This window comes from Haplochromis burtoni, unplaced genomic scaffold, assembly GCF_018398535.1.
Source record: "Haplochromis burtoni strain Fernald_Lab_line unplaced genomic scaffold, NCSU_Asbu1 Contig_1443, whole genome shotgun sequence".
Taxonomy (NCBI): domain Eukaryota; kingdom Metazoa; phylum Chordata; class Actinopteri; order Cichliformes; family Cichlidae; genus Haplochromis; species Haplochromis burtoni.
The window spans coordinates 34,926-47,142 of record NW_024583804.1 but is presented as its reverse complement, the minus strand read 5'-3'; the positions used below and the strand labels follow the sequence as shown (position 1 = coordinate 47,142).

General features: G+C 44.1%; 1 protein-coding gene across 1 annotated transcript; it reads left to right on the top strand.

Moving 5' to 3' along the window:
• Positions 1-1,008: 1,008 nt before the first annotated feature.
• dnai4 (dynein axonemal intermediate chain 4) lies at positions 1,009-12,211 on the top strand. The gene is made up of 17 exons (XM_005952304.3): positions 1,009-1,173; positions 1,255-1,414; positions 1,919-2,073; positions 2,644-2,744; positions 2,975-3,131; positions 3,229-3,362; positions 4,370-4,534; positions 4,660-4,839; positions 4,991-5,139; positions 5,856-5,942; positions 6,030-6,184; positions 6,281-6,441; positions 6,987-7,111; positions 7,630-7,728; positions 8,614-8,840; positions 11,417-11,570; positions 11,726-12,211. Exons 1-17 carry the CDS (start codon positions 1,115-1,117, stop codon positions 11,768-11,770), a joined length of 2,313 nt encoding a protein of 770 aa, XP_005952366.1. The 5' UTR covers positions 1,009-1,114; the 3' UTR covers positions 11,771-12,211.
• The last annotated feature ends 6 nt before the right edge of the window (positions 12,212-12,217 follow it).

The window sequence follows — 12,217 nt, the reverse complement described above, 5'->3', positions numbered from 1 at the left end:
GAGTGAGGCGACATGCACAAATATTGGCAGATCACTTCTGGCGACACTTCATAAGAGACTATCTACCATCCCTCCAAAGAAGACCCAAATGGCAGAAGGAAAAACCAGATCTCACATTGAACTCTGTCGTCATGATTATGGATTCACACCTTCCACGAGCCCTTTGGCCTGTAGGAAGAGTGACACGCTTGCTGAAAAGCCCAGATGACCACATCAGAACTGTGGAGGTCTTAGTACAGGATAAAACCTATATCCGCCCTGTCTCCTGTCTGATCCCCCTGCCCTCGCTTCCTGAAGAAGACTGATCCTGATCATATCAACATATTTCTCACTAGAAATATGGGGGCGGCTGTTGTAGAGACCCACCTTTTAGCACATCCCAGCACACCCACTCACTTCACCAGATGCACCTTGTTTAGTTCTCTCACCTTTGATTGGGTGTGGTGCTTGTCCTTGATTGCACTCACCTGTCACACATTATATGTCACACAGTACATAAGGACTGCATTCACTTTTGGCTCACTCTTTCCTCACTTCCACACGGGGCGGCAGCTGAGGTGAGGTTCTGTTTGGGTTTTTATTTTATGTAATGTTAAGGTAATGAGTAACTTGAATCTCTGTTTTCTTTCAGCATTGGCAGTCCATGTGTGTCTTTGTTTCCTTCCTTTTTTGCCTTATTTATTTGAGAATAAAAGGAGTACCCTGAAAATAATTCTGCATTAGATGGCTGCTTTTCTTATTCTAACCGGATGAGCCCATGAAGCTGATTGCTTCCGCCCTGAACCTCCCTCCCTTCAAAACAATAATATAAAGTTTTCTGAGGCAACTATATACATAAATGTAATGAGACCCAGTGAGAACGCGTGGTTAAACTGAACAGCGACAGTAAAGATGGTGGTAACCTATGTTTTTAACTGTTGTTTAAAAAACGTTTTTTACTTTATTTTAAGGAAAATGTCAAAATGTTGATATGGTCTGACTGTATACATCTACGTGTTAATGTCCAGCACACGGCGTGAGCGTGTCGCGCGCTCCCTGTACGCACGAGCTCTGGGCATGTCCCGTTGCCATAGCACCGCAGTAGGAAACCCACAACAGCAGGCGCACTGCAGCGATGTCTGCCACGGGGGGGAAAGAGGGAGGAAAGCGGCGATGCTCCCTGCTTCTGAGACCGTACGTTAGCCGTACTCTATTCACTGCAGCTGTCTGCACGTACACGCAGCCACGGTCACTTGTTGTTTTGCTGCCTTCCAGCTCCTCTCGTACCACCTCAGTCTCACACGGAGGCCCACGCGGAGCTCACCAGCGTTCCAGACAAACCACGAGTGTGCTGGGCTGTCACAGCAGGCGGAGCCTCGGGGGCAGCAAAGTCCTGGAGAAGAACGTGGTTCAGACTTCCAGACAGGCTGTTCGGGTACCTGAGCATCACACGGACACTGTCCTCACAGTCTGTGGGTCCTCTGAACAGTTTGTAAATGAGAACACCAGTCACAGACTCGGTACTAGATTCAGATTAGACGCAGTTTCTCTTCAGTTTCACAGAGTAAAGACCCGCGTCGTAGACTGTGTTTAATGCATATGTATACTGAAAGTTTAAAGAAGTAGGCTTACATCAAACTCAGGCTGTAGTCACAGTTTTATTTTGCATCCCAGACAAAAACACAAGACTTCATTTTGTGGATTTGTTTTCATGACTGATTATTCTGATGCCTCTAAAATTAATTACATTCAACTACCACTCACCAATTTTTCAAAGCAGTTAACTGAGTGCTTTGTGAAAAAGGCAATAAAAGGAGAGATGCAGGTAGTGGAGTTAAATACCATGATGTAGCGAACATATAGTGATGTAGAAGTACCCCCAGTGTGCCCTTGGGTGCAGTACCAAGTTAGCTGTAGCTAGCTTCTGTGTTTCTTGCAGGTGTTTGATGAAGTAAACAATGATGTCACTCCTCAGCCGCTGTACCAGGCTGATCCAGGAGCAGTGCAGCCCATGCTGTTTGTGGATGAAATGTCTGTGGGCTCAGCATCAGACCAGCCAACAGCCACGGGCAGCTTCACTCTGCCTTTCTCCAGGTACCAGAGTCTGAGGTGATGCAGCTGGAGCTGCTCTGTGAGGCTTCAATGTGTGGAGTGCAAATGTTAAAGCATTGCTTGAATTTGAATATGAGTTTTCTCTGCAGGCCTTTCCATGTATTATCTTTTCTAGTAGCCATACCTCACGTGGCTCTTATTAAGCTCAGTGACGTCCACGCCGGTGTGGCTTGTCCCTCACTTGTGTTCTAAGGTTGGGCAGCATTGTGGTTGTAACCTGGGGACCCTTGAACCCTGACCTATCCTCTTTTCTTTTAAAATCTTTGATATGTGAATGTGATTGAAACAGTCGGGGAACTCCCAGTGATACAGGTTTGGGTGGAAACCATTACATTACATTTAAGCTCAGTAATTATAAAACAGTAGAAGTTTGAATCAACCAGGGCTGCTGAAGCACAGCTTCTTACTAAATTGTGCCACCAGTTGAGCAGGTCCATGGTGCAGGGAGGCAGCCACAGCCAAGCACTTCCTGGAGAGAGCGAGGACAAACTGTCTAAAGTGACTGCAGGTTACACGCTTCACCCTGTAAAAATGTGCTCGCAATGTTTCCAGGTCAGTATTTGGCAGCAGCAGAATATCCAGCCAGTCCACCACAGAGTCCGTGGATGACGAGGACATGTTTTCTAAACGTGACATTCCCCTCAGTTTTCCAGGTTAATAAATTGTTTTTTTAAATGCACGCTGTATGTTTTCCCTCTATCCTTTTGATTACTGCGTTCATGGTGTTTGAGCTTGTGTGGTGGTTAATGAGCACAGTTAATGCAAACTAAATGTTTTTGTAAATCTCCACATATTACTGTGACTAAAGCTCTCAGTTCTCGGTCACACCTACAACGTATCTTTGTGGTGTTTATAAGAGTTTGCTCATATATTTTCTTGCTAGATGTGAAGGTAAAAAAGGACACGGAGAAGGAACAGGTGACAGAGGACATGTTGAAGAACATCACGGAGGTCTTTATCTCTGAGACAGACACCTTTTCACTGCTGGACATGCCCAGCACCTTTGTGTGTGTGGATGCTGATGAGGCAGAAGCTACCATGTGGGTGAAGTGTTTCCCATATCTGACTGGTTGAGACGCTTACATATGCACCTAAAATGTGCTACTGGCACGTTGTGATTTTACCTCGTTTTCACAGAGCAAGAAACCATCAGTACGAGGAGGTCTGCAGAGTGAGCAGGGACAAACATGTGGAGCGATCAGTGCAGACGCTGACCGGAACAACAAAAAACAAGCATGTCCAGAGTAACGGGCTGATGGTGGTGGATGCAGGTGAAGCTGTTATTCTAATGGTGACTTTTATAAAAGTTTTAAACACACCCAGGTCAGTGTACCTAAACATGAAGCTGGACTGACTTGATTTTTGGCAGCTTTATTTAGAACATGGCTTTCTTTCATCTCAAACTGTGCTTTTGGACTCAGTCTATTTAAAGTGTGATGAATATTTGGTTCCCAAACTTTGGTGTGTGGAAGTGCGTTGCTGTCTTAGATGTGTAGTGTTCACAGTGTGTTTGTTTTAGCTCACTATGTTTATATCAGAGTAGTTCATTGTTACCTCTTCTCCATTTGAACTATTTATCTGCCATTTTTAGCCAAATGTTCTGGCTAAAAATGGCTAGCTAGAACATTAAGCTAGCCTCTTTCCCAACAATTTATGAACCGCAGATTAGCATTTACCTTTTTATCCACATTAGTGTCTATTTATCTGATGCTGAAGGTGCTGCAGAGGTTTTGGTCTGCATTGACCTGATAGCTTAATGCAGTTGCTGCAGATTAGTCGGCTGCAGCTATCTGATTATCTACTCATGTCCCAAAGGCTTCCTTGTGACTGTGGAGACCACTGAAGTACACTCCATTCATTGGTATGATCAGGAAATTCTTTTCAGATTATTTGCAGTTATCAGAGGATGGGTAGGCTGTGGTCAGCAATGATATTCAGCTAAGCATTGAAATGATGCTTGGTGCGAAGGAGGCCCAAAGTGTGCTGGGAAATGATCCCCCACACCATCACACACCCACCACCAGCTTCACCTGTTGGTATCAGGCAGGATGGAGCTGTGCTTTCATATATGTTTAGACCAAATTCTGACCCTACCCCACCCTTCTTTTTAGCTTTTTACACACTCTCAATAGTAGAACCCACCATTCACTATATCCTTATATTGTTCTACTTTCTATTTTAGTTCTACTTTCAGCAGTTCACTTCATCCATAAAACAGAGGATGGAGTGTTGAGCTTTTATAAATGCAGGGTGTTTTCAGATGTTTGCATGTCCACAGCCACAAATGTTACCGTCTGCGACATGTATGAGCCTTTAAGTGATGCTGAGCAGGAGGAAACAGCAGGTATCTGTAACCCAGTGAAGACTGACCACTTAGAGGGTGTGACGGACTCCAGCAGAGGTGCAGACAGGAGTGTGTCAGTGGGCAGCACAGCCACTACAGGTAACAGCACCCACTGGTTCACTGTGCTTCATTCAAACAGGGCTCAGGGTTCGTCATCATTCAGAAGTTTTAACAGTTTCATTCTTTTTACAGTACAGAAACTGTTTTCTTGTATTTGTCTTCAGTCAGTGCCTCTGGTTCACTGAAAGAAGTGGAAGTGAAAGCTTTAAACGCTGAGACGCAGTGGAAGCTCATCATGCTGTCAGACAAGTTTCAGCTTTGCTTACAAACAGTGGAGAGAAGCATCCTGCAAAACAGCTTCCACCCTCAGCTGGCTGCTTACAGACAGCTGCCTGTGCTGGGAGGTAGTGCTCACACCACCATCACAGCATCGTCACAGCATCGTCACACCACTGTCACAGCACCCTCACAGCATCGTCAAACCACCACAGCACCATGGTAACATTACTACTAGATGAAGCATTAAGATTGTAATGAGTGAAATCATTTTTTCAGACCCAGAGTGTCCAGTGAAGAATGAGATGGTGGATCAGAGGACGGGGGGCACGGACGGCGGTCCGTCTCTGCAGTGTCTCTGGGTTTTCAGCTGTGAGCTCAGCAGAGGACGCAGCGTGAGCTGCATGACCTGGAACAGAAAGAATCCGGTAACAGAACAAAGATCAACTCCAACTCACAGAAACTGATTCAAGAGCAAAGGGCTTGAAGTTAGTGTACATTTCTGTGCAACACAAGTCTTTTGTCCTTGTGTCATTCATGTGTGTCACTAATGTTGCTGGACTGTTTTTCAGTCTGAACGGTGAAGTCAGAGTGATATTTAAAGATTATAAAAATAATCTTTAAATATACAATTCAAAGGTAGTATAACCAAGTACAGTTAGCTAACTTTCAGACACGCCTGCAGTGTGGAGAAAAGGCCGTACCTTTGCTCAGTTAAATGCTGAAGGAGCCTGGCTAATATTGGGTCTGTCTCTTCTGATAATATTGTATTGAAGCATGCTGATCACTTGAAAGAACTGAACATGATTTCTTGAGATAGAGAAATGAATGTATTTGGCGATTAGACTGTGGTGACCCATCAAAGCAGTGCCAGGGTTTAGGACAGGACCCCCCACAGCTGAGACTCTGGTGGTGATGATGATGAAGACGGCTCTGGCTGAGGGTGGGGAGGTGGAGGGTTGCACAAAGGAGAATCTGAAAGGAAGAATGACAGAGAGCACACATGTAAACCGTGCAAAGTGGAAGCTGATTGGTTCAAAGAAAGACAGCGTGGGAAAGCGGCAGTCGTGTAGGAAGCAGACTAACACCCAGGAAAGCAGGCAGACGACTGATTACAGATCCTCCTCGTGTGGCTGTCTTCTAGGACCTCCTGGCTGTGGGTCATGGCGAGTTTGACTCTGGGAACCAGAAACCAGGTCTGGTGAGCTGCTGGTCCATCAAAAACCTCAAGGTATGACTTTGCTTTGGACTGGATTTAGTCAGCTCCCCTCATCATCATCGCACAGATTGTTGAGTGAGGATGTTCTTCCTCCTGCAGTGGCCGGAGCACGTTATCCACTGTGACAGCGCCGTGACCGCTCTGGATTTCTCTGCTAACAGCCCCAGTCAGCTGGCTGTGGGCACACATGACGGCAGCATAACAATCCATGGTGTGCACAGTCAGGACAACAGGTCACGTGGTGTCAGCAGCCGGTGAGGGGCGTGTGCAGTGGACAGTGCAGGTCTTTTACTACACACTGAAAGTAAACCATGCTACTGCTCTGTCTTTGTTTCATGTGCTCTGTGTAGGGAGAGTCCCAACAGACACCTGGGGCCAGTGTGGCAGCTCAGGTGGACCCAACAACAAGTGAGCTCGACGGGGGAAGAGAAGGTGGAGGCCCTCCTCTCTGTGGGTGCAGACGGCAGAATCAGCAAGTGGTTTTTCTTCAAAGATGGCCTCGACTGCATAGGTACTCAGCAGCCGGCTCAGTGCAGTCAGCTGAGACAGCATACAGGTCATCGTTGCCTCTCAGGATAGTTCCAGCCTTGGAGAACTTCCAACTCTCTCTTTGGCCTTTAAGATTTTAGAAGAAATTCAGGAAAAATGTCCTTTTCTAAGTGAATCTTGGCAGTTGGCAGTAATGTTAAACTCTAATGGGTGAGTATTTTGTCAAAGGTGTGCAGAGGAGAAGCAGAGCTTTTATTTCAATGGTCACAGGAAATGAAAAGTCCAATCTGACAGAAATACTCAACAGATGCTGTGCTAACTCCATAGATACTCTAAGCTAAGAAAAAGTACACAAAATCCAACAACAACCATGGACTAGAACATGAAGACATGCCTGGCACCACAGAGACGAACACAGTGCAACTCAGACTGACTGTTGCTCTGTGGTGGCTTCTGCATGCTCTTGCTCACAGACAAACAGACAATAGGCAATGATCAAATAACTCCTTCTCTGCTCTCACCTTGGTGTCAGGTAAATGATATAAAATGATCCATTTCTTGCTGTAGACTTGATGAAGCTAAGGCGGATTCAAAATACAGAGATACAGACTGGAGGGAAGAGGACCGAGATGATGACAGAAAGAGTCCTGACAGCACTGACTCCTGGGCTCTGCTTCGACTTTCATCCCACAGTAAGTTACTGTTGGGTCTTAAAGAGATAGACCCCGCTGACTCAGGGACCAATCAAAGCAAGATGACCACAGCGCTCTTTGTCTTTTACTTGCTGCAAGGGGAGTCGTCAGGGTCTTAGATAAGATAAGATAAGATAAGATAAGATAAGATAACTTTATTAGTCCCACAAGGGGAAATTTCTTCACCTGGTCTCCCTTCACAGTCCTTTTATTGACAACAGCAGTTACAGAAACATCTCGTTAGTCATGTGACAGATAAGGCACTCACACATGATCATGTGATATGTGAACATGTGATATGTGACATTGTCTGCTACACCACATATCACTGTGACCTTTCACCAACATCTCCAGTCACCCCACATATGGCATAACCTTTTAGCATTCTTGCTAAAGATCTAATCATCTTGGCCTTCCTGCACAATGACGACCATATTGATCTACAGTTCTCTAACAGAGATTCATGAAATCCCTGAGATGTAACCAATGTATCCCACTGTGTTCCACTGTTCCTGCAGGACTCCAGTATCTACCTGACTGGGACATGGGAAGGTCTCATCCACCAGTGCTCCTGCTCCAACAGTCAGCAGTTCCTTGAAACCTACAGGAAACACTTTGTAAGTTTTTCAGAGTAAACGCTGCCAAGGACTTCTGGAAAAAACATCTGTTTATTCCCCAAAAGCCTTTTTATTCCGAACTGAAGCTCCAACTGCAGTATAACGGCTCTGTAGGGACACTGCTTATTTGTCAGTTAACTTAATTTTAAGGAAAACAACAGATAAAGTAAACTGACACCTACCGGTCTGTCTCTGTAAGTCCTCCTGGACTGACTCAGCCATACTGGGATCAGGGGTTTGGTTTTGGACTGGTTTGTAGTCACCTTCATAAATGGTATCAGTCTAATTTTAGGCTTAGGTAAAGTTTTGGACCTGATTTCAGAGTGGATGTGGTTTGATGTGAATTGGGTTGAGACTGGTTTATGTCTCATTGTGGTTTTAGAGTTTCTTTCTGAGGTTTATTGTTTAGATTTTGTGTCAGCATATTCCTTTATTCTTCAGTCAGTTATGCTGCACACACAACTTGGAGTCATTTTCACCAATTCTTTGATTTACAGCATATTTTAAACTTTACAGATTCTTCTCTGTGTGAATGTGATGTTAAGCCTTAAAACTTACTAAGTATTCTTGGTATGTGAAGGCAGCGCTACATTGTTACAGGAATGTATAAATGTTGTCCACATACCAATAATCCTGATTCAGTCAATGAAATGAATTTCACTTAGATCTGTAAATAAAACACAAACTGCTTTGGAAATGAAAATGTGATACATATATAACATATGTACACACATATGCTGCGATCTTTGTAGAAAGATTCTGAGTGAGTGAAGTCTGGCAAAATAATAACTTCACTGTTTGTTACAAACTGCTGTTCTTATGGTGCTGAATCTTCTTCGTGGGTGTGTGATATACACTCAGACACTTCTTCTTCTTCTTCGTCAGTGTCCTGTAAACTGTGTTGCGTGGTCCCCTTTCAACCCTGATGTGTTCCTGAGCTGCTCATCTGATTGGACCATCCAGCTGTGGAAGCAGCACCACTTGAAGCCTGTGTTGGGTTTCACCTCCGCCCAGAAGGCTGTCTACGACATCGAATGGTCCCCAAAGTGGCCTACTGTATTTGGAGCTGTCACCGAAGGGCAGCTAGAAATCTGGGACCTGAGTTTGAGCATGTGAGTACCTTTGGGTGGCGCTGTTCCAACACACAGTGGTGTGTTTGTGTAGCTTATCTGCCAGTTGAATTGAAAACCTTTAGATAACTTCTTATTTCATAGCAGTAATGATACATGTAATCAATGTAGCGTATTTGCAGCTCTGAGGGCCAGGATCAGTGATTCACCTGTAGCTAGCCAGGCCCCTGTAGCTGCTGTAGCTGAAGATAGCGTAGGCCCCGCTAGCTGTTCCCCGGCAGACCCCAAGCAGCTGGGGAAAGAGGGCGGCTGGGTGACGGTGAGGAGGAAGCATAGTCTTAAACAGAAGCCCCAGGTACACCACCAACCATGTGTCTAACTGTTTTTCCCCAGTTGGTGACACACCCGCTGGGGGTCAAACTCTGATTATTGGCGATTCTGTTCCTAGACATGTGAAACCTTCTGGAGGAAACCTGGTCTTGTTAGGAGAGACGGCATCCATCCCACTTTGGATGGAGCAGCTCTCATTTCTAGAAATATGGGGGGGTAGGGGGAGCAGCAATTTTTCACACCAGCCTATTAATCAACCAAAGACCCAGACAGACTTTTAATTCATTTGAAAGTCTGATGCTTAGCCTCGTCCACCCCAGCTGTAAAACTCAGAAACCAGTCTTACTTGAAAACTAAGGTCTCTAATCAGAAGTACCTGACGTGGTATAATTCTCAAATACGTAGCCAAAAGCAGATGACTCGTAAGCTGGAGAGGAAATGGCGTGTCACAAATTTAGAGGATCATCATTTAGCCTGGAGAAATAGTTTGCTGCTTTATAAGAAAGCCCTCCGCAAAGCCAGAACATCTTACTACTCATCACTGATTGAAGAAAATAAGAACAACCCCAGGTTTCTCTTCAGCACTGTAGCCAGGCTGACAAAAAGTCAGAGCTCTTTGAGCCAACCATCCCTTTAACGTTAACTAGTAATGACTTCATGAACTTCTTCACAAATAAAATTTTTATCATTAGAGAAAAAATTACCAATAATCATCCCACAGATGTAATATTATCTACAGCTACTCTTAGTACCATTGATGTTAAGTTAGACTCTTTTTCTCCAATTGATCTTTCTGAGTTAACTTCAATAATTACTTCCTCCAAACCATCAACGTGTCTTTTAGACCCCATTCCTACAAAACTGCTCAAAGAAGTCCTGCCATTAATTAATTCTTCGATCTTAAATATGATCAACCTATCTCTAATAATCGGCTATGTACCACAGGCCTTCAAGCTGGCTGTAGTTAAACCTTTACTCAAAAAGCCATCTCTAGACCCAGCAGTCTTAGCTAATTATAGGCCAATCTCCAACCTTCCTTTCATATCAAAAATCCTTGAAAGAGTAGTTGTCAAACAGCTAACAGATCATCTGCAGAGGAATGGTTTATTTGAAGAGTTTCAGTCAGGTTTCAGAGCTCACACAGCACAGAAACAGCTTTAGTGAAGGTTACAAATGATCTTCTTATGGCCTCTGACAGTGGACTCATCTCTGTGCTTGTCCTGCTAGACCTCAGTGCAGCTTCGATACTGTTGACCATAATATCCTATTAGAGCGATTAGAACATGCTGTAGGTATTACAGGTACTGCACTGCAGTGGTTTGTATCATATCTATCTAATAGACTCCATTTGTGCATGTAAATGGAGAGTCCTCTTCACACACTGAGGTTAATTATGGAGTTCCACAGGGTTCAATGCTAGGACCAATTCTGTTTACATTATACATGCTTCCCTTAGGCAGCATCATTCATGAAACATAGTTCATCATGTATTATTCTCAACTATTGTGATTCGTTACCATCAGGTTCTTTTAAAAACTCGCTGAAAAGCCTTCAGTTAATCCAAAATGCTGCAGCAAGAGTCCTGACAGGGACTAGAAAGAGAGAGCAGATTTCTCCTGTATTGGCTTCCCTTCATTGGCTTCCTGTTAAATCCAGAATTCAAAATCCTGCTCCTCACATACAAGGTCTTAAATAATCAGGCCCCATCTTATCTTAATGACCTTGTAGTACCATATCACCCTATTAGAGCACTTCGCTCTCGCTCTGCAGGCCTACTTGTTGTTCCTAGAGTATTTAAAAGTAGAATGGGAGGCAGAGCCTTCAGTTTTCAGGCCCCTCTTCTGTGGAACCAGCTTCCAGTTTGGATTCAGGAGACAGACACTATCTCTACTTTCAAGATTAGGCTTAAAACTTTCCTTTTTGCTAAAGCATATAGTTAGGGCTGGACCAGGTGACCCTGAATCCTCCCTTAGTTATGCTGCAATAGGTGTAGGCTGCTGGGGGATTCCCATGATGCACTGGGTGTTTCTTTTTCACTCACTATGTGTTAATAGACCTCTCTGCATTGAATCACACTTGTTATTAATCTCTGTCTCTCTTCCACAGCATGTCTTTATGCTGTCTTCCTTCTCTTTACAGTATAAAGCACTTTGAGGCGACTGTTGTTGTGATTTGATGCTGTATAAATAAGATTGAACTGAATGTGAGTCAGACTCAGAAGGAGACTCCACCTGTGCAGCTCTCTGTATCACCTGTGTCTTGTCCATATATTCACCTCTTTCCTCCAGTCTGGACCCCGTCATTGTGCAGCCTGCAGCCCCTGGTGTGAGGATGACGTCCTTGCTATTTTCCTCTCAGGCTGACTGTGTTGTGGTAGGAGACACTGATGGTCATGTGACTGTCTACCAGCTGAAGAATCTCAGTGTAGGAGAGCAGAGCCAGGTAACATTAAGCTGGTAGAAAGGACGGGCTGATTGTAGTAGTGGGAAAGAAGCAATAAGGGAGACGTCTCATTTCAAGTGCTGTCTGCCTGGTGTGTGTTCGATAGCAGAGACAATGACGTGGTTTTAAATTTTGTTCTGGATGTTTTCTTACAGGTGGATGTTCTGGAAGACCTCATCTGCTCTGCAGCATCTAGATAACTTTATGAAACAAACACATGTATGTTCAGTCAGCCTGAGGTTGGTGACAGAGTCATCTGTAGAAATCTACACAAAGATAGCTACAGTCCTGTTTCCATTGGCTGCTGCTTCATGAGCAGCTGTAGAGGTAGACTAGGTTACAGATAAGCATCAACAGCTAGAAACACGTTTGTATGGCTGTTTATAGGTGAGACACCTGACCAGTGTTGGTCAAGTTACTTGAAAAAAGTAATCAGTAACTAATTACTGATTACTTATTTTCAAAAGTAATTAGTTACTTTACTGATTACTTATTTTCAAAAGTATTTAGTTACTTAGTTACATTTTAAAACATGATTTATCCCCTAAATAGGTGACAAAGCAATAGATCTTTTAGCCCAATTCTACTTTTTCTGCATAATGGATCATATAAAATGTAATCAACTGGAAAAGTCTCTTTAACTTTAT